Source organism: Peromyscus eremicus, chromosome 2 (genome assembly GCF_949786415.1).
Source record: "Peromyscus eremicus chromosome 2, PerEre_H2_v1, whole genome shotgun sequence".
NCBI lineage: Eukaryota > Metazoa > Chordata > Mammalia > Rodentia > Cricetidae > Peromyscus > Peromyscus eremicus.
Window position 1 is genome coordinate 63,780,289 of NC_081417.1, and position 22,372 is coordinate 63,802,660.

The following is a 22,372-nucleotide window of genomic DNA, read 5'->3' on the forward strand; positions in this document are numbered from 1 at the left end:
GTCCGATTGTATTTTCTTAGATTTATAACGGACCACTTTAAGCTCGCAAAAGATCTGGTAGTGGTAGGAGGGACCTGGTTTTAAACCAGAAGCCATGGGATGAGCGGATCAGAAAAACTTCCTGGATGTGAAAGAATCTTTGCCATGCAGTCTGTTCCACGTTGTTTGTTGACCTGTTCGCTGGAGGCTGCGGAGAGAATTAAAACAGAGCTGGCGAAGATGACTGTGGAGCAGCCGAGGCGCGGGCGGTGCGAGGATTCTCCGCTCCGCTTCTTCCTCCCCTAGGAACACGTAGTAGCTTAGTTTTCAGACGGATCAGAAAGTGCAAAGGGAACGGCTTATGAATAAAACAGAAAGAAAAATTAAATGAATGAGAGATACCGGGAGGGTAGACACGAAGACAGGGGCTGGGATGTGGACCGGGGCTGGAGAGACGGCTCCGCGCTTAGGGGGGCAGGCTGCTTTTCCAGAGTTGTTCAGTTTCCAGTCCTCGGGTTCTGCAGCTCCAACCACCTGTTAGTAACTCCAGCCCCAGGGGAGGCAGCTCCTCTTCTGCCTGCCCCACCCCATATGTGTGAGCTCACAGGAATAAAATCATCTTTCAAATAAAGGGAGAAAGGTTAGAACACCAACATGAAAGAAGAGATTCGAGGCACTCCGAGATAAAGCTTTTGTCTCTTGTTGTTTTATTGAATCAGAGTGCCAGACAACCATAGGATACCCAGTATTTTAATTCAAAACCAGATTAATTATCTATTCTTATTTGATGCGGCTGGCACCCCTACATCCAATGCTCGGGATTCCACAGCTCAAACTGAGGGTTTCTGGCCCCGGAGATTTGCTCACAGAAGATAGTTAAGCCTTTTTATTTATGTAGGTCACTTGATTTGTATGTCTAATGAAACCCGGTACTTCATAAGATAACCTTAAAAATTAGTTTAAAAATATTTTATTTAATTCAAATTTTAAAGTGTATTCTATATAATGGTAAAATTATCCAGGGAAATGTAATGATTTATAATACATTTGCTTAAAGGCCCACAGTAGGTTTCACATCAACCTCCAACAAGACTTTTCTTTTCAGTACTGATGGGCTCCGCTCCACGCTCAAGCATTTCAGTTTAGCTTTAGCAAAAGCAAATATTTAGATTTTAAAAGTAAACATTTGATCCAGAGTCCATTAGATGAAAAAGTTAAACTAAAGCCGCCTTGTTAGTTAATGCCCCCAAAGGCAAAGTCTAAGTCAGTTGTCTATTGACCTGGAACACACTTTTTTTTTTTTGGCTTTGCACAATCATATTTATAATCATTGCAAGAAGGGGATTTTTGAAAACTGGCCTCTTTGATCTACATTCCCACAAAAAGCTATTGAAAGTGCAAGTTTCTACTCAGTTGTTTTTTCCTTTGCTTTTAAAAAAAAAAAAAAAAAAGGTGCCAGGAATCCCACCCCACCCACCCACTGCTGGGTAACAGTCAATCATTTGTGATTCCTGGCTCAAACGCAGGCATTCATACCTAGGAAAACGCTTTGCAATGAATGGGATCTTGGTCTCTACTAAAAACAAAAAATGGCTAAAAAGAGACTTCAATTTATTTTCAAGTCCTATGGCTACATTCCTTTAATTCCTAACTGGTGAAAATATTGGCAAACAACTGGGTTTTACTTGGGTCAGAGTGACTTCTTTGGTTATGCCTAGAGGCACAGTGGAGCGTGGTTTGAGACTCAAATGGAGTAAATATTGGCCCTGAACACAATGTCCAAGGAGATACGGATGAGAGAATTGAGTACTTCAGTGAATAAAACAAGGGGCTGGAGAGACGGCTCAGCAGTTATGAGCTCGGGCTGACTTTCCAGGGTTTGATTCCCAGCACCCACATGCAGGCTCACAACCATCAGTTACTCCAGCTTGAAACCCTTGTCTGCCGCTGAGAACAAGTGGCAGGCACATAAGTGATACACAGACATACAGACAACACCCGTACACATGAGATAGGAACAACTAAGCATAATAATTCCAACAGTTGGTCTATCAAAAGTTACTTCCCAGGCTGGAGAGTTGGCTCAGGGGTTAAGAGCACTGGTTGTTCTTCCAGAGGTCCTGAGTTCAAGTCCCAGCAACCACATGGTGCCTCACAGCCATTTGTAATGAGATCTGGTACCCTCTTCTGGTATACAGACAGACTGTATACATAATAAATAAATCTTTAAAAAAAAGTTACTTCCCAAAGTAACCAGGTCCTATGGAGGAATGGCAATCCTTTCAGCTGCTGAGCCATCTCCACAGTCCCAGCATTTATTTTTACGAGAAAAGGTCAACTCCTAGTGTTCCAGATACATAATGAGAAAGTTACGTTATTTTCTGACAAATTTTTGGACAGGTTAAAGGAACACTTTTAAGCTTATGGGTTGATTATGTCAGTATTTGAGGGTACAACCTTAAGTGGGGAGAAAACAAAACTTCAAACAGGGAGCTGAAGAGATGGCTCAGCAGCCTGGGCACCTGCTGCTTTAGACACTCTGGGAAGGTCCTAGAGCTCACATCAGGTGTCTCCCAGCATCCACGACTCCAGCTTTGGGGGATCTGATGGCCCTGGCCTCCATGGGCACCAGGGACACATGCAACACACAGTTCTGTCACATATGCGTAGAATAAAACACTCAGATGCACATAATAAAAACAACCTTTTAGAATGTATTTAAAATTAAAATAAAAAATGAAAACAACTCAAAGCAGGCTGCCCCTTGAGATTTGAGTGAAACAGGTTTGAACTTAGTAGCAGCGGGATGCAAGCCCGAAGTCATCACGGCTCTGAGGAGCACCACAACTCAAATGTTCTTTAAGGGCTTTGGGGTGCCAGCTGATTGCAGTCCTTTGCAGAATCAAGTCTGCAGGTGTCCTGACTGGTTTTGTGTGTCTACTCGACACAAGCTAGAGTCATCAGAGAGGAAGGAGCCTCAGCTGAGGAAATGCCTCCATAAGATCCAGCTGTAAGGTATTTTTCTCAATTAGTGATCAATGGGGGAGGGTGGCGGGGCAGCCCATTGTGGGTGGTGCCTTCTCTGGCCTGAAGATCTTGGGTTCTATAAGAAATCAGGCTGAGCAAGCCAGGGGGAGCAAGCCAGTAAGCAGCACCCCTCCATGGCCTCTGCATCAGCTCCTGTCCTCAGGTTCCAGCCCTGCTTGAGTTCCTGTTCTGACTTCCTCCAATGATGGACTATGATCCGGAAGTGTGAGCCAAATAAACCCTTTCCTCGTCAACTTGCTTTTTGTTCATAGTGTTTCGTCGCAGCAATAGAAACCCTAACTAAAAGAGCCGGTTACTGATGGGAATGCAGGTCTTGGAAGCAACTGTGGCAATATTTGTCTGCAGCAGAAGCACATAGTCTCAGAGGCTGAGGCAGGAACGACTCCCCTGGAGCCTCTGGTAGAGTCCTGGAGGTTGGCTCACTCCCTGTCCAGGGCAGAAGCCTCAAGCACAGGCAGTCTGTGGTGAGTCTGTCTCCAGCAACTGTTGAAGACAATCTTCCTTCTCCAATGAATGAGCTTGTGGGAAGCTTTTGGGCCTGAACTGAAATGCAAACATAAATGTCTGTGGTGGTTTGAATCAGAATGGTCTCCATAGGCTCGTATATTTGAATGCTTAGTCATCAGGGAATGGCACTGTTTGAGGATTAGGAGGTGTGGCCTTGTTGGAGGAACTATGTGTGAGGGTGGGCTTTGAGGTTTCAACAGCTCATGCCAGGCCCAATCTCTCTCTGCCTGAAGATCAGGATATGTCTCTCAACTACTTCTCCATCACCACGCCGGCCTTCAGGCCGCCACGCTGTCCTCCATAATGACAATGGACTCTGAACCTGTAAGCAAGCCCCCAGTTAAATGCTGTCTTTTATAAGCATTGCCTTGGCTGTGGGATCTCTTCACAGCAGTAGAACAGTGACTAAGACAGTGTCTACTAGAGCTCTTGACTCTAGCCTGCAAAAAGGGACGAAGAAGGTATGAGGTGCAGTATGCTCTCAGGAAGCCTGTTTGCTAGGAGAGTCAAATCACTCCTAAGCGCGTCTCTGCTCCGAGATGCTGAAGGGAAGGTTTTATTCTGCACATTCTGGAAGCATGTCTCAGAAGATGAAGGACAGTTCTGTTACCTGGAAACAGTCAATGAAGCCCATCCCACATGCAAATGTGTCTTTTAGATGCACACAGTCAACTAGTACCCATCATCCAAAATATAATTATGATGCCCACTTTATCGGAACCCGAATGAGAATTAAGAACAAAGAATGTCTCACCCATTTTGTCAAGGAATTCATAATTCAGAGAGTCTGAACTGGATAGTTAAGGTCACTAATTCAGTCTGTGACAGCCATTTTATCATGAGTTAGTTGTATAAGATTGTCCTGGACACTGTGAGAAAATCAATGCATATGAAGATAAAAGCTTTAATATCTTCTTTATTGACTTATTTTCCTATTGTAGCTGAGGAAGTTTCTGTAAGTAGGGTTTTTATTTTAGTTTGTGGTGCTGAGGATGGACCCCAGAGCCTTGTGAATGCTAACAACCCTCTCCCACGGAGCCACACACTCCCCCTCACCCCGCCAGATCCTCTTTTTCTCTTTTTGAAACGGCATCTTATTGTATAGTCCAGGCTAGCCTCATGCTTTAGAGACTCCTGCCTCAGCCTCCCCAGCACTGAGAGGCAGGTGTGTGCCACCCTGCCTGGCTCAGAGGTGTGTAAGTATGACAAGCCACGGCAGTCATGAACTCACAGCAGCTGTTCCTGTGGGCACCAGGAACACACACGTCAGGGCCGCCTACCAGTCAGCTATGGAGGTGGAAGGGCCTCAACCAATTCTGCTACTTGGCGCTGACCTGTGGGCAGCTAACAGGTTCGGGGGAGGGGAAGACAGTATCCAGGTGTGAACCCACTGTGAGTCCACTGTGTTCTGATGGCTAGTTCAAACGCGGCGTCCTGTAGACAGACAGCCCTTGTTAAACCTGCAGGACACCGAACAAGACACAGACTAGAAAACAGAGGAAAAGGTTTGTAAGGAAGGAGAGGGGCTGGCAGAGGTGGGGGAACTTAAGGGAGGGTGTGTATGGGGAAAACAACCAGAGTATGTTATATGCAGGCCGGGTGAGAGCTTGCTCCGTAGTTGAAGCCTTGAACTCCTGATCTTCACGCCTCTAGCGCTGAGGCTACAGGCACATGCCACCACATTTGGTTATTATACAGTGTTGGGGAACTGAACTCATGGTTTTCTGCACGCTAGACAACCACTCTGCCAATTGAGCTGCGTCACCAGCCCCGAACTCATTTATTTTAATGGGAAAAGTTATATGTTTTATGCTGACCCACGATATCTCAATGATGCAAGTAGAAAACTATGGTGACTGAAAGAAGAGAACACGACTGTATAAGAAACAATGAGAAAGTCAACCAAATTTGTATGTAAAAGATGATGAAATCAAGTTTATTCTACTTGCCAAGGAAATAAGGACTCTGTGTGGGTGGGGTCTGAAGAAGGAACCTATCTGTTTAAAAAAAATATTTAATATTTAAAATATTCTTTAAAAAATATTCATTGTCTGTTTATTGTGTGGGGGTCAGATGCCCATGTGAAAGTCAGAGGACACCTTGCAGGGTTTGGTTCTCTTTCCACCATCAGAATTCCCAGGGACCACACTCATGTTATCAGGGTTGTTGGCAATCACGTTCACTCAATGAGCCCCTAAGAAGTAGTCTCCTTTAAAGTGTTTTTCCACATTTTAGGCCATTAAGGTGATCTTGCACTAATAAAATTATGCCACAGGAAGTACTTTCAGGGACAAATATAAAACTAAACATACAAGTGTATCAAAACATGTTTTTTTTTTTTTTAAAGGAATGCACATGCAGAACCCATGGAAGTTTTCAGAAGACACTACTAGTCCGTGTATCTGTCTGTCTTGCTTGGTGATATGTTTTGGACTCATCCCTCATGACAAGCAATTCCTATTTGTTCCACAGGACAGTCTCCATCTAGAATATGGAGTGCCAAAAAAAAAAAAAAAAAAAGCTTATAAATATACCTTTGCCTGAAATAGAAAGTCAAATATTACTTCTTGTAGGATGTGTTGTTGGGTTAAAACATTGTTATGACGGCCAGGGTCAGGGTGGGGTGGGGGTGCCATTGTGTGGAACGCAGAAGAAGCTTCCTAAGAAGCTTCCAGAGCCAGAACAGTGGGAATTCTTCCCTGGACTGCCGATATGCTGGGAAATGTGTAGCTGGAGACAGCTGAGCAGGACAACTCAAATTCTTTCCCCAGCGCACTGAAGTGTGGTTAAGCCAGGAGGCTGCGAACCAACCTCTGCCACACACAGCCTTTCTGCCAGGGCCCTCACACCTCCAACCTCTCTGTTTTCTTTAGGCCAGACCTGGCTTGTGTGAGGCCTGGAAGCTTTAGTGTTTCTGGGAAGCAGTGGTGGGAGTTCCCACACACTTACTGACTTAAAGAGACCGGACTTGGACCGCCTCGGCCAGCCTGGGCACACATAGGTTTGTTTTGTTGAAGAATCAAGTCTTGCTGGGTGGTGAAAGCCACGGACGCCGGGAGAAAGAATGGGGTAATTCATCAACCCCTGCTCACACTGCCTCTCCCATTTTGTTCTGAAATCTCTTGAGAGAAGGATTTGTTCTTAGCCACCGAGGCCCTAGCAGAGCAAGTGCTCCCCAGAGCTGAGAGGCGTGGGGTGAGACGAAGCTGGTTCAAGTCCCATTTCCTTTTCTAAACACGTTAGGTCTTTTTTATCATCCTCCCTCCATGGAAAGGAAACCACAGTAGCTTCTGACCCTGCCTTCCCCAGGAAGGCGTCGCAGCATGCTGTCTTCTTAGCTAATTTCACTGTACACAGAAGTTCAACCCACTCTTCTATCCCAGAGACATTTGTGCCGGACTTCGGTCTTCTGGGGTGCTCTGTAGCAGCCTTGTTTCTTGGGGTTCACTTTCTGTTTGCTCCTGTCTTGCTGTTGGGTTTCCTGCTGCTGGGGTCCTGGTCAGCTGTCACCCCGAGACGGGACAGGTCTTGCAGTCTGCCCAGGGGAACTAAGATGTGAGCCACTAACCAGTTTGAGTCCTTTAATACCACAGCAAAGGCTGGTGAAACAAGCCTGGGCATTCCTTACTTGGGGACATGGAATTCCCAGCTGAAGACAGGGAAGTGTCACCCCTGAAGCCCTTCCAACAATTCTGACACTGGGGAGTGGGACACAAATCTACCCCTCAGTGGCAAGATGGCTCCATCTGCCTCCCAGATTCTGTGCTATTGCTTCATTTCATTGACCTTAGTGTTTTCTCTTAAGATTTATTTTTAAGTGTGTGTGTGTGTGTGTGTGTGTGTGTGTGTGTGTGTGTGTGTAGCACACAGCCCACAAGTGTAGGTCAGAGGACACTTTCAAGAGTTGGTTCTCTCCTTCCACCATGTGGAACCTGGAATTAATTAGTTGTCAGGCTTGGTGGCAAGTTTCTACCCACTGAGCCATCTTGCCAGCCCTCTATGGATTTTAAAAATCCCTTTTTGAAAGCTTAGGGTGGGGGTAGGGATGCACACTTGTAATTCTAGCACTTTGTGGTAGAGGCAGGAGGATCATGACCCCTAGACTGTATCATTTCAAGACCCCTAGACAGTTGACATTTCCAGATCATTGTTGTTATAATGAATCCGTCTGCTTTTGGAGCATTAGCTATAATTCCTAACATTTTTTTAAAATTAGAAACATCCTTTTATTTTTATTAAAAATTATCAATTATTTTATTAGCATGATTTAAAATTCAGAAGTTTATTTTAATCTTTTAAAGTAACTTTGAGGAGTCTATTGAGATTTTTTTTCTCTCTATGTATAGGAGTATAGGGAGTTATGCCAGTATATGTCCTTAAATTGTTTTATCTTTCCACTGAAAATAAAAGGGGTGGGGAGATGACTCAGTGGGTAAGAGCTCTTGCTCCGCAAGCATGAGGACCTGAGTGTGCATCCCCAGCATCCATGTAAAAGCCAAGCATGGCTGCACATGCCTGTGACTCCAGCATTGACGGGAGGAGACAGGTAGAGCCTGGAAGCTCCTTGGCCAGACAGCCTAGCCAAAAGTCGAACTTCAGATTCAGTGAGAGATGCTGTCCCAAGGAGATATGGTAGAAATCCAATGTCCTGGTCCTCTTCTGGATTCTGCATACACCCACACTGCATGTGCTTTCAACACACACACACACACACACACACACACACACACACACACACACGTTATTACTCTTTTAGCGTGTTGCTGGATTCTATTACACCTATGAATGACATATATTAATGTGCTGGCTTCGAGGCTTTCTCTTCTTGTCCCTTCTTTATCATGTTTGATATCAGCGCTGTGCTGGCTTGGTTAAAGGGATTTGGAAGAGATTTTTTTTTTTTCCCAAGATGGTTTCCCTGTGTAGCTTTGGAGCCTGTCCTGGAACTCACTCTACAGAGATCCACCTACCTCTGCCTCTCGAGTGCTGGGATTAAAGGTGTGTGCCACCACTGCCCAGTGGAAGAGTTTTGTTTTTTTTTTTGTTTTTTTTTTTTGCGTGTGTGTGTGTTTGTGTGTGTGTGTGTGTGTGTGTGTGTATTCTAAAACAGTTTGAACAATACTAAAGCTTTTTGTTCCCTGAATGCTTTTTTTTTTCTCCCAGTGACATTAATCTGTGAAACCATCTGAAATTGAAATATCTTAAGGCAGTAACTCTGAAACTTTGTCAATGTCTTTTCAGTTAATGTGAGTTTCTTTTCTTTCCTTCTTTTTTTTTTAAAGGTCATTTCTCTCTTAATTGGCTAACTGTTTTTTTTTTCTTGAGTGTGAGTAGAGCTATTCTTATAAAATTTCTGATTTTTCCTTTGTAGTGGTGACTTGTGCCTAACTAGAGGCTAGTAGCGAAACAGGGACTAGGGGTGACTATGAATGGTCAGCTCAGCAGACCCAGCCCCCCCCAACACACACACACACACACACACACACACACACACACACACACACACTGCATTGTGTCTCCAGTCCCTGCACTCCATGGTTCAACCAAAGCAGAGAAACTTTAAATTTGGAGTTTTCCACTAAACAACACTCTGGGGACCGGCTTCTAGAAAACAACAGCCACAAAACAAACCAAACCACTGAGCTAGAGCTGAGGTATTTGTTGGGTTTTTGGCGTGTCCTGTTTGTTCGGCATCAGACAGATACTGGGTGATTTTAGCGCAGGTGAAGGTGGGGGGGCTGTTACAGCTGCCAGGGGAGAGACTTGGCATCAGGAGAACAGCCGCCGCCCAGAAGGGAAGGGACCAGGTGTCTGTGTGCAGAGGCACAAAACTGCACGAGACCAGGAAGGAAGCAGCTGCTGAAGAGCACACGTGTCAGCTCCAGGAAGATTGTGGCGGCCACGAATGAAACATCTATAATTTGGAAACGCCAAGTTGCCCCTCTCGGGAGGTGTGGAGAGATGCCGGGTGAGCAGAGTTCTACGTGCCACTTAGAGGAACCTCTGCTAAATTTCCCTCTAGGGCCCTGTGAATGCCTGAATTTGGCTTGAATGGCCACTAGATGTCACACTTGGGCATCTGCAGTGGCAAAGGTTTCAGCTGGCTCTGCTACAACCCAGAGCTTCCTAAACTCATGTTAAGAAAGTGAAAGTCTGTTTCAAAAACATGCATCCTAGCCCAGGCACAGATGTTCACACCAAGTCCAGTTCTTGGGAGGCAGAGGCAGGTGACTCTCCGTGAAGTCAAGGCTTGCCTGGTCTACATTTCAGGACAGCCAGGCTACAGAGTAAGACCCTGTCTTAAGGGGAAAAAAAAGAGCATCCTAGGTGTCACATGCCCATATCCTAGCACTCTGGAGGTGGTAGAAGGAGGATCAGGAGTTTGAGGTCATCCTTAACTAGCCTGGGCTACAATAAGACCTGTCTCTAAAGTGTGTGTGTGTGTGGGGTGTGTGTGTGTGTGTGTACATATCCTTAATTGTAGGCAATTCATTGTAAATGCATTTAAGAAGACTTACATATAATTTTAATAAAAGTTTAAGATATACTCTCAAAAATGAATTTGCTTTCTCAATTTTCTTTTCTGTGTCTTCTGATACTCTCAGAATTAAGTATAACTTCCCATAAAACCGCTATGTCCCTCATCATCAGCGTCTCAGATCCTCTTATCCATCCTGTGGCTACTATTATTGGCAAGAACTAGTCTCACTCCATTTTGTACACCACAGGGCAACAAACAGTGTCACAGCAGCATCATTAGTAACACCCTCTGTTCGGTTGTCCTCACCGTCTACAAAGCACTTGTTTACGGAATCTGATCTTTATAAAATGAGGTGCTCAGTGGTGATTTGAATGAGAATGGCCTTCATAGGCTCATCTGTTCAAATGCTTGATCCCCAATTAGTGGAACTGTTTGGGAAGGATTAGGAGGTGTGTTCTTGTTGGAGGAGGTGTGTCAGTGAGATCTGAGTTTTCAAAAAGCCTACAGTAGGCCCTGTCTCTCTCTCTGTATCTCTCTGTCTCTGTCTCTCTCTCCCTGCTGCCTGTGGATCAGATGTAAGCTCTCAGCTGCTGCTCCAGCTCCCTGCTTCCTGCCGTGACAGTCATGGACTCACCCTCTGAAGCTGTAAGCAAGCCTCCAATTAAATGCTTTCTTTTATACGTTGCCTTGGCTGTGGTGTTTCATCACACAATAGAACAGTGACTAAGACATGTTAGATGTGGAGAAACAAGCCAAGAGGGATCAAGCTATCTGCTCATGGTCACCCGTAAGAAGTCCCATTCCAGTGTCTGTTCTGCTGAACCATGGATGCTCAGGGGCTGCCGTGGCTTTTACCTTCTTGGACCTTCACAGTGGGCTCCTGTCAAAGGGTGTTGGGAATTTCTGGTAACAAACCCAGGGAACTGTCACTCAAACAGACTCGGTCACAACCGACTTACCTCTCCCTCCTCCCACCACTCCCTCCTTCCTTTTCTTCTGTCCTTCTCTGTCCTCTTCCTCTTCCTGACTTTTTTTTTCCAGAACATATATATTTATTAAAATACAGACAATGTCAAATCCAAATTCTGTATTCCCTTTCTATTTTTTTTGCTTGTGTGTGTGTGCATGCATGTGTATACATATGTGTGTGCATGCATGTGTATACATATGTGTGTGCATGCATGTGTATGTGTGTGCATGTGGAGTCCAGAAGTTGACATTAGGCATCTTCCTTAATTGCAAGAGAGAACTCTTGAGGCAGGTTCTCTCTCTTGAACCCAGAGCACACTACTTTGACTAGTCTGGCTAGCCAGCTTGTTCCAGGGAGCCTCTGTGTCCTAGACCACCACAGCCACCTGGTACTCACGTGGGTCCTGGCAGGATCCAGATTCCAAACTTCATGCTTGCATGGTAGATGTTTTTCCCACTGAGCAGTCTCCCCAGCCTTTTGTTATTTTAAGATAGAGTCCCACTGTGAGCCCAGGCTGGCTCCAGGTTGCAGTCCTTCTGCCTCAGCGTCCAGAGTACAGGGATTACAGGTGTGCACCACCACACTTGGCTTAAACTTAATTTATGAGCCATGTTTCATAATCTGCCATGCATGGTGAAAGAACAGCTCAGTTCTGCTGTGTTAAAATGCTATCAGTTTTCAGTTAGATTGTCTCCAGACAATCTAGGTGGGGAACTTCCCTTTGTGTCTTCTTAGCCCTTCAGGAGAACAAAACCTGGTAGGTGAAAGTCTAGTGGGCATTTCTGTTTCCTCTTTATTCTTCTCATGCCTGGTGAGAGTAGGGGTGGCCCTGTGGCTGTGCCAGTCTGTCTCACTTGCCTCTGGTAAGTTTGTGGGTTAGGTACAGTAAGTGCCACTCAGCCGGCTCTGGTGGCTGCTGTCTAAACGGCGTTAGTGTGTATTTAGGATGTTTTTAGTGAAGTAAATTAGGGTATTTTTAAAGTCTGACACCTGATTAAGTTGTTAAATACATGAGACTCAGAAGACAGCTTTTGAAAAGTTCAACATTGGCTTAAGGATGAGAGACAATCCTGACTGGCCTGTCTTGGCTTTTAAGTGGCCCCTGATGCGATCCTTTCGTTTCTGTGGGTGGCAATCATAGGGGACCTTGCTACCACCACTGAGAGAAATATTTCCTAAATATGAAGGTCCTCACAGCAGTCATGGGGTCAGAACTCCACAGAAGAAAGAGATGAGCTTGTTTGCCCCCAGTGGGTCCTTGGACTTGGGCTTCCCATACATGAAGAGGATGGTCCCATAGAAGACGATCACCACAGTGAGGTGGGCAGAGCAGGTGGAGAAGGCCTTCCTCCTGCCCTCAGCAGAGGGGATCCTCAGGATGGTGGTGAGCATGAAGATGTAGGAGACAAAGATAAACAGAACTGGGACCCCCAGGAAGATCACATTGGCCACCCGCATGCTGATGACATTGATGGAGATGTCAGCACAGGCCAGTTTCAGGACAGCCGGGATCTTGTGTGAAGTGGTTGGTGACAGAGCAGTGCCACCAGGATCCAGGAGACTTGAGTACCTTAGCAGCTTTGCTCCTGACCTCAGGTCAGTGGACAGCCAGGTAGTAATCAAACAACACGACGCTTAGGAGCACACTGTTCCTGCCACATCCAGAGAAAGGCCAGCTGCACAAGCCAAGCCCAGAATGATGCCTTCTCTGGGGGTCAGGAGGCAGCCTGGACCAGTGAGACTGGGGAGCTCATGTAGCAGATGTCTGCTGTGGGATGTTCTGTATGTCAAATGTTGCTCTGATTGGTTAATAAATAAAACACTGATTGGCCAGTAGCCAGGCAGGAAGTATAGGCGGGACAAAGAGAGAGGAGAATTCTGGGAAGTGGAAGGCTGAGGCAGAGAAACACTGCCAGCCGCTGCCATGACAAGCAGCATGTGAAGATGCTGGTAAGCCACAAGCCACATGGCAAGGTATAGATTTATAGAAATGGATTAATTTAAGATGTAAGAACAGTTAACAAGAAGCCTGAGCCATTAGGCCAAACAGTTTAAATGGTATAAGTGTCTGTGTGTTTATTTTATAAGTGGGCTGTCAGACTGCCGGAGCTTGGTGGGACCCAGAGAGAAAACTCTTTAGCTACAGATGTCTCCGAAGAAGAGGTTCCCGCTAAGAACTACGTAGGCGTGTTTAGGTTAGAGTTGAGGATGGTCACCAAAATGAGGTCTCTGTCACCCAGACAACCATGTAACTCAGCAGGCTGGACACAAGAGAGAATGTTTTCTCCAGCTCTGGCAGCCAGAGAGCTCCAGGCAACCCAATCCATCACAGAGAAGGGATTATTGGCTTTTTGAGTGGCCCCTGATGCTATCCTTTCTTTCTGTGGGTGGCAATCACAGGGGACCTTGCTACCATCACTGGGTGAAATATTTCTTAAATATGAAGGTCCTCACTGCAGTCATGGGATGACACTCTCTTTGTCATCTGCAAAGCACCAACTGCACGCTAAGCTTCCTTGGGCAGAGACCTACGTAGCCCAAGTGTGGTCGAGTCCCTGGCGTATAACAGGAAGTACATGTGTGAGGGGTGATGAGAAGTGAGTGGACTGTTCCTGGCCTTCAGATGAGAGAAGTGCCCTGTCACAGTGGTGCAGACTGGTAAGGCAAGTCGCTGAAGAGGACAAGCAGGAGGATCGTAAATCTGAGGCCAGCCTGGGTTGTACTTTTGAAACCAGGCATGGTGTCACAAACCTATAATCTCAATCCTGGTGGGGTGGAAGCAGGAGGATTGCTGTGAGTTCAAGGGCAGATGGTGTTACATAGTGAGCCTGAAGTCGGTGTGACAATATAGTGAGATTTTGTCTCAAAAAAGGCTGGGACTGGGAGTGCATGGAGGGGGAGGTATAGGTTGATGGGGAGGGACAAGGGACACTTTGGGCTTGCTCTGGGTGACAGTCTCCAGTGCACCAGTGGCTGGAGTGGTTTTCTCTGACATTGCTGGGCTCTCTGTGTCCACCAAAGCAGCTGGAACCTGGGGCAGGGAAGTGGCCTCTTGGAGTCTTCCCCACAAGTTGGTGACAGAGGCAGGACTTCAACTCGGCCACACTAACCCGTGCTGAAGGAGGGCTTTTCACAGCCTTGAGAGTAACGGCCGGTAACGCCATGAAGGGCTTCTTGCTAATGCAAATGTACAGCTTTCACTTAACTGGGGATCTTTTTGACTTTTCAGAGAGGAAAAATCCCCACGTAGATCTAGTCATTAGAGCTAGCATGCTCAGAAGTCTTTATACTTGGGCTCCAAACAGGAGGAGCTCCGCATGCACAAAGACATAAGTCCAGCTGACAGCTTAAGTCTAAGGAGGGTTGTTGAGTTGAAGGGATGGCTTAGTAGTTAAGAGCTTGCTGCTCCTGCAGAGGCTCCAAGTTCAGCTCCCAGCACCTGCCTTGAGTGGCGATCACAACCACCTGGAACTCCACTGGGGGCGGGGGGTCTGATGCCTCTGGCCTTCTTAGGCGCTCTCTCTCTCTCTCTCTCTCTCTCTCTCTCTCTCTCTCTCTCTCTCTCTCTCTCTCTCTCTCACACACACACACACACACACACACACACACACAATCTCTTATTTAAAAATAAAGAGGATTACTTCTCTAGTTGGTGATCTGTTTCTGCCCAGGCTTGCAGCTTTGGCGTTTCTCTCCACATCATGAAGCTATCATTTTTTTACTTCTCCTTTCCATATGTGATCACTACGAATATAGCATCTCATACAGGTCTCACCTATTTCCTGATGCATTTCCCCTGGATGATTTAGGACTTTCGTGACAGCCAGATGACACACAGTCACATCACTGTACTTTGTATTTCTAGTAATTTTGCAATAAATTTAATTTTTTATTGTTTAGATTTTTATTTTCTTTGAGATTTAATATCATTTCCCCCTTCCCTTTCCTCCCTTCAAACCTTCCTGTGGACCCCTCCTTTGCTCTCTTTCAAGTTCATGGCCTCTTTTCCTTTAATTGTTGTTACACGTGTGTGTACACTTATATATTTCTTAATACATGAATCCAACTTGCTCAGTCTGTGTAACGTTACTTGTATATATGTTTTCAGGGCTGACCCTTTCATATTGGATAAACAGTCGGTATGATCTTCCCTGAGGAAGACTATTTCTCTTTCTTCCAGCATCCCTTAGTTGTCTGTGGTTCTTTGGATGGGACTGAGGCCTTGTGAGCTGTCAGCCTCCCGTATTAGCGTTCCTGTTGGTGAAGTCCTTCTCCAGGTCATGCTTAGGTAGACCTATTGGTGAGATTTCACAGGTGTAGCTTCTGACATTTCTCTGAGACACACTCTCACAGCAAACCCCCTGTTCCCTCAGCTCTTATAATCCTTCTAGCTTCTCTTTCATAGTGATCACTGAGCCTTTGGTACAGGAGCTGTGTTGTAGATGTATAAAACGGGACTGTGTACCACAACTCTGCAATTTTGATTTATTTATTTTATGTGCATGAGTGTCTTGTCTGCACGTATGTTTTTGTGCCGTGTCCATGTCTGGTGCCCATGGAGGTCAGAAGGGGACACTGGATCTGTTGGAACTGGAGTTACAGATGGTTGTGAGCCACGATGTGGGTGCTGGGATCAAAACCAGTTCCTCTGCAAGAGCAGCAAGTACTCTTAACCTCAGAGCCATCTCTACAGCCCTGCCACTACATTTTGATCAGGTGTGGTTTTCTATAATGATCTTCATCTGTTACAAAACAAAACAAAAAACCAAAAAAAAAAAAAAACCCCAAAAAACAACTTTCCTTGATGGGGGCAAGGTCTACACTTACCTGTGGGTGTAAGGACAAATGTTCAGATGTAGTTAGGGATGATTCAGGGTTAGTAAAGTGGTGGTTGTAGGTTGTCCTCCGAGGTCCACGACTTCACTCGCCCTGGGCAGTTGTCTGCGTTTCCAGTACTCGGCATGATGTCCCTCTTGATGAGCAGATCTGAAGTGCAATTAGAGAGCTGCTGGTTACTGCTAAGGTGTGTGTGCCACGAATGCACTGTTAGTGTCATCACACCGTGCTGGTCATTGCTGTGGTTCACGGGCATCACAGCAGAGTACGTGGATTTAATTCTTTTCAGAGAGACAACGTATCACCTGTGGATAGCTTTGTTCTTTTCTTTTTTCTCAGTATTAGATTTTTTAAATTACATTTATTTATTATTTATTTGTCTACTTATTTATAGGGGGAGTATTGGTGCACATGTGCCATGGCATGCCTGTAGAGGTCAGAAGACTACTTCCTTCCACAGTGAGGGTCCTGGGAATTGAACTCATGTTGTCAGGCTTGGTGGCAAGGGCCTTTACCTGATGAGCCATATTGTTGGCCCTTTTCAGTATTTTCCCCTTTGTTTTATTTCCTGGATCTGTGTCATGAGGTGGACTGCAATATGACGGACAGAGCAGGTGCCCAGGACATCTGGGGCTTTTGTCACCAAGCAAGCTGCCTGTCACTGCCCTGATGCTTCCATCCTTCATTCAAGTCCCTTCCTTTAAAAACGTCATAAATTGGTTGGGGAGGGCCACATGTGACCCCACGCCCAGCCGAGGAGCTTTGGGCAGTTCATGGCTGATGGGGACAGGGAGTCATTTTTCTTCAGGGATGCAGCTACTTGTAAGTTAACCATGACCCAAGAAACAGCCCCACATCCATGAACATCCTAGTAACTCTAAACTCAGTGGGTTGTTCAAATGAGTAAAGAAAAGGGGCATGAGTTCACACCTGTAACCCGGCCCTTGGGAAGCTGTGACAGGGCGGAGGATCAAGGCCAACCTGAACTACATACTAAACACCGTGCTGAGGAAGCACCCCACCAGAGAGCTGAACCCCCCCCCCCCCCCCAGTCTGCTTTTCCTTTTCAGGAGTATTTGTCTTCCACCAGTCTGCCTCCAGGGCAAGGTGCTCAGTTCTTACGCTCGGTTCTAAATTCTGTGGCAGATGCGTCATAAAATCTTGACCCTGGTCTCTTCTGGGCCTCCTGTATTTTTTTTTCTTCAGCAAATTAAATCTTCTCATGTTTTTTTCCCTCTGAAGTCTAAACAAACAATTTGAGTTGATTTATAATTAGAGAATTTGTTTTGGGGCTGGCAAGATGGCTCAGCTGGTTAAGGGGCTTGCCACCAAGCTTGATGACTTGAGTTTGATCCTGGGAACCCACATTGTAGAAGGAGAGAATCGGCTTCCTCAAGTTGTCCTCTGGCCTCCACACACATGCCATGGCACACATGTGCCCCTCAGGAAGAGGTAATAAAAAGAACACATTGTTTCAAAACAAGAATTTATCTTTGTGTTGTCTTCTCTACTTTTCTATTGAATATTATAGATTTTCATTTGGTAAAAATAACATCTCTTTATTCCCAGTAAAACACTCATAGTGTTCATTCATAAAGTCTGGTGGACTTTTTTGTCATGTTGTTGTTGTTAACAAGGTCTTGCTATGTAGCCCAGGCTGGCCTTGCCTTTCAAGCTTGGGTGTTCCTTCTGTCTCTGCCTCCTGAGTGCTGGGATTGCAGGCATGTGCCTCACACCCAGCCCCTCCTCCCGCCATAGATACTCAAGTCACAGCATCTTAATTCCACGAAAACATCACTGACAATGAAAATGACAAAGCCCTCAGAGTTCTCTCTCTCTCTCTCTCTCTCTCTCTCTCTCTCTCTCTCTCTCTCTCTGTCTCTGTCTCTCTCTCCTGTGTATGCATGTGTGTGTACATGTATGCATGTGTGTCTCTGTGTGTATGTGTGTGTGCATTACCCTCTCCTTCCTTTTCTGAAGACCACTTATTTGATTGTTGGTTTTATCCTTCTCCTTTGGGTTGATGTCAACATTCCAATTATCTCAGTTATTATATTATTATAATTATTATACATAGTAATACAATTACATTATATTGTTACAATTATATTATATTATTCTAATTACTCATAAGGGATGTTCACTGCTATCCAGGGACAAAACTAGGAATGAGTAAAACCTCCAAAAGAGAAAAGAAAAAAACAGAAGTTTTTGTTAACCTGGCATTGGTTTTGCCAAAACGTCCTCATTCTGCTGTTTATATTGAGGGAACAAATGACTTCAGGCAAGGATCGTGATGTAGGACAAGAGAGTGCGTCTGAGCACACAGGAAGAGAACAATTCAGAAGACGTTTATTAAGCATTTGTATTATTGTGGATAGACAAGGAAAAGGGCAGCTATTACTACTGTGCTACTGGTATATCAAAGTACAACTTAATGTAAACGGAAAGACACAGCGGAGGCAGGAAGATCCTGAGTTTGAGGCCAGCCTCAGCTTCATAGTGAGATTCTGTCCTCCCAGAGAAAGGAGGGAGGGAGGGAGGGAGGGAGAGAGGAAGGGAGGTAGGGAGGAGAGCAGGGACTCATCTACTATTTTCAGTATTTGCAGAGAAGCTGAGGAATGGAATCGGGAAGCCTGAGTTAGAGCCTCTTGCTGGATGAATGGTCATTTTTCTTGGCCTCTGTATTGCTAGCATCCATGAAATGTGGGCTGGGGGGACAGCTCAGTGGTTAAGAGCACTTACTGTTCTTGCACAGGATCTACTTCAGTTCCCAGCACCCACATGGTAGTCATGGCCACCTGTAACTCCAGTTCCGGTGGAAGGGGAGAATCTGACACCCTCTTCTGGCTTCTGTGGATTCCTTCATGCATGTGGTGCACATAAACTCTCTCTCTCTCTCTCTCTCTCTCTCTCTCTCTCTCTCTCTCTCTCACACACACACACACACACACACACACACACACACACACACACACATCGATAATGTTTAAAAATCTTTAAAACAATGTGTGATACCCAGAGTGTTCAATGGAATGGCTATGCACATTGGGGGAACTGCTCCTAGAATGAGGCGGGAGAATTGCCATTAATATCTTCCCATTCATACAATGCCCTTCTGTGGATTGGGATTTATTGTATAGTTCTTGATGAAGGATTATACAAGAACCATTGCGGCCTTCACCATCACTGCTTGAAGTGTTTCTGACTCAGCAGCCTCCTCACAGCAGCCCTCACATCCTTGTTCCTCAGGCTGTAGATGATGGGGTTCAGCATGGGGGTCACCACCCCATAGAAGAGGGAGATGAGCTTGCCTGCAAGGTCCTGCTTGTCTGCCCCCAGTGGGTCCTTGGACTTGGGCTTCCCGTACATGAAGAGGATGGTCCCATAGAAGACGATCACCACAGTGAGGTGGGCAGAGCAGGTGGAGAAGGCCTTCCTCCTCCCCTCAGCAGAGGGGATCCTCAGGATGGTCACGAGGATGAAGATGTAGGAGACAAAGATGAACAGAACTGGGACCCCCAGGAAGATCACATTGGCCACCCCCATGCTAATCACATTGATGGAGATGTCAGCACAGGCCAGTTTCAGGACAGCCAGGATCTCACAGGTGAAGTGATTGATGACATTGTCCCCACAGAAGGGCAGCCGCATTGCCAAAGATGTCTGCACTGTGCCTGTGATGCCTCCAGCCACCCAGGAACTGACGGCCATAGACACGTAGACAGCCTTGCTCATGACCACTGGGTACCTAAGGGGGTTGCAGATGGCCACATAACGATCAAACGCCATCATACTCAGGAGCACACACTCCGTGGCTCCCATGGCAAAGGAGAGAAACATCTGCACCGCACAGGCTGAGAAGGAGATGGTCTTCCTGGGGGTCAGGAAGCTGTCGAGCACAAGGGGGACTGAGGAGGTGGTGTAGCAGATGTCCAGGAAGGAGAGGTTCCCCAGGAAGAAGTACATGGGCGTGTGCAGGTGGGCATCGAGGATGGTCACCAGGATGAGGACCCCATTGCCCAGCAGGATCACCAGGTACATCAGCAGGATGAGCAGGAAGAAGGTTTTCTCCAGCGTTGGGTGGGCGGAGAGACCCAGGAGAATGAAGCCGGTCACAGGGGAGGTCTTATTGGCTCTCTCCATGCTTCCTCCTATGTGGCAGGAACTCAGAAGGTCACCTGCAGGATTCTTGGGTGCCTGTAATGCCAAGGGAACCTGTGAGAAAGACCTCCTTGATGAGCAGTTGGCTCAGAGCTCTGATGATCTGTGAGAAGTGGTCATCCATGTTATTCTGAATCCAGTGCAGGAAACCCGAACAGCGCCTGCTTGGTGGTATCTGGCCACTCGAAGAGATGTTTGAAATGTCATCTGGGTAAATTTAATTTTGCTAATCACATTTAAAACAGGTATCATAACATTTAGTTGAAGTTGGACCATTTGTGAACAACTTATTTTTCTCAGCTTTGTCAAGAAATACTATATTTTACTTGAAAAATTTCACCCATGGAGCCTAGGTCTGGTTGAAACCCCTAAAATTGTGTCTCAACTCCCGGTCATGCCCCTGTGTGAGCGCTCCTGAAGGCTGCCTTCTTCCTCTTTCCTTATTCATTTTCATGATACACATGATCCTGAGCCAGTCACTCATTCATTCATATATGATCACATAAGCTGAAATCTTCTGAAACGTTCATTAAAAGAACTGGCATTGACACCCACTGGCACTGGTCGGGGCGTGGGAATGGCTAAGGCTCCCCTCCTCTGTGGAGATGCTCATTTTTTGGACCTCACTGCTACTGAGGCATTCCATACAAGGACGATTTGATCTCATGAATTTCTCTGTTTTGACCTTTCCTTACATCACTGATGCGCCCTTTTCTCGCACCTTCGGATTTCCACATGCCTCCTCACATCAGGTAGGAAGCCAGGAATGTGACTGGCTCACAAGAGTTTCTTTATTCTTTTAAAAGTGTTCTCAGCTCAACAGGTAGACACTTGCTTCCAAGCCTGACAACCTCGGTTTGACCCCCAGGGTCTACACGATACCAGGAAAGCACCAACTCCTGCAAGTCATCCTCAGACCTCTGTGAGCATGCCTCAGTGTGAGCATGCATGTGAGCGCGCGCGCACACACACACACACACACACACACACATGCGCACACACAGATGTAATTTAAAAAAGTGTTTCTTCAGGTCTAGGGAGCTAACTCAGTGGTAGAGTGCTTGCCTATGGGCCTGGGGTACACACACACACACATACACACACACACACACACACTCACATACACACACATACAGTGCTAGCTTACCTTTTTGATAAATATGCTGATAAAATCACTTTCTTTGAGAGCGAGAAATAGCCCAGCAGTCAGAAACAGCAGACCTGGCTGGAAGCACCAGCCAAAGGAGTGAGTACCTCAGGTCATGTTTTGTTTTCTTGTTATGTTCTGTTTGAATCAATCCACAAAGGGCCTTTGGAGACCTAGGCAAAGCGATGTAAACCGCACTCTGCTGCCGGGATTATTCTAGTCCCCGATGTGATTTGAAGTTACAAAACTAGAGTGACAAAGTTCAGAAACTTTCCCTACACCTGGGACTATGTCCCTGTGATCCAATTAGTCTGAAGTCTCTGCAGAAATACTTTCCTCCTACTTGGGTTGTTGGGAAGCGCTGGAGAACGGTCATCCTGGCCCTGTTGGAATAAGCGTCTAACTCGTGAGAACTCTCAGTGCATACTATAATAATCTGGGGAGAATGTGGGACCCACACATTGCAAAGGGAAAATCCTTGTGGCTTGGGATCCTTGGCTGTTTGCAAATTCAAGAGCTCAGTACTGTACAAAAGGTTCTCAAAGTTTCCTTCTTAGCTGGACCCAATCACAAGGCAAGCTCCTGCCACAGCCCAGGCCTTAAAGGGCATGAGAGGGGCCATAAATAAATCTGAACATTTGCTATCAAGCCTGCCAAACCTGATGACCTGTATTTGATCCCCAGGACCCACATTATGGAAGAAGAGAACTGACACCTTTAAGTTACCCTCTGACTCCGTATGTGGTACACATGTACAGGGGTAAACACTTACACATACACACACACTACATAAATAAGTGCAATTAAAATTTAAGAAGAATAAAAAATGTATACTCTTTAAGAGAAAAATAAAATTCACATCATGCATGCCTTACTCAGGGTGAGAACTAGAACTTTCCAGTACATTATAGGTCCTCCATCTTGTCCTGTCTCCTCCCTCCAGGACTATGGCAATGCCTCATTTCCCTCCTGAAATAGATTTCCTTCTATTTATTTGATGACTACTGACTTCTGGAGAAGTTGTTCACTTCTAGGCAGACTCCCATGCACCCTCCGGTGAGCCAACAGCACCCAGGTATTGTCGTGAAGGACCTTTATCAGTGCGACTAAAGTCCCATGGTAGTTGACTTTAAGTTTGTCCAGTTGAGTCTGGTCCCATCAGGTGAGAAATCATATTTACTGAGTGGAAAGGATTCTACATGCCACAGGGCTGCCACAAGGATCTGAGAATGTCCCCTCG

General features: G+C 46.0%; 1 protein-coding gene and 1 pseudogene across 1 annotated transcript; both read right to left on the reverse strand.

Moving 5' to 3' along the window:
* Positions 1-12,185: 12,185 nt before the first annotated feature.
* LOC131904754 (olfactory receptor 13C7-like) lies at positions 12,186-14,149 on the reverse strand (annotated as a pseudogene).
* A 4,858-nt stretch (positions 14,150-19,007) lies between these two features.
* On the reverse strand, positions 19,008-20,473 carry LOC131904678 (olfactory receptor 13C7-like). The gene is made up of 2 exons (XM_059255742.1): positions 20,466-20,473; positions 19,008-19,968 (listed from the first exon to the last, which is right to left on the reverse strand). Exons 1-2 carry the CDS (start codon positions 20,471-20,473, stop codon positions 19,008-19,010), a joined length of 969 nt encoding a protein of 322 aa, XP_059111725.1.
* Positions 20,474-22,372: the final 1,899 nt, after the last annotated feature.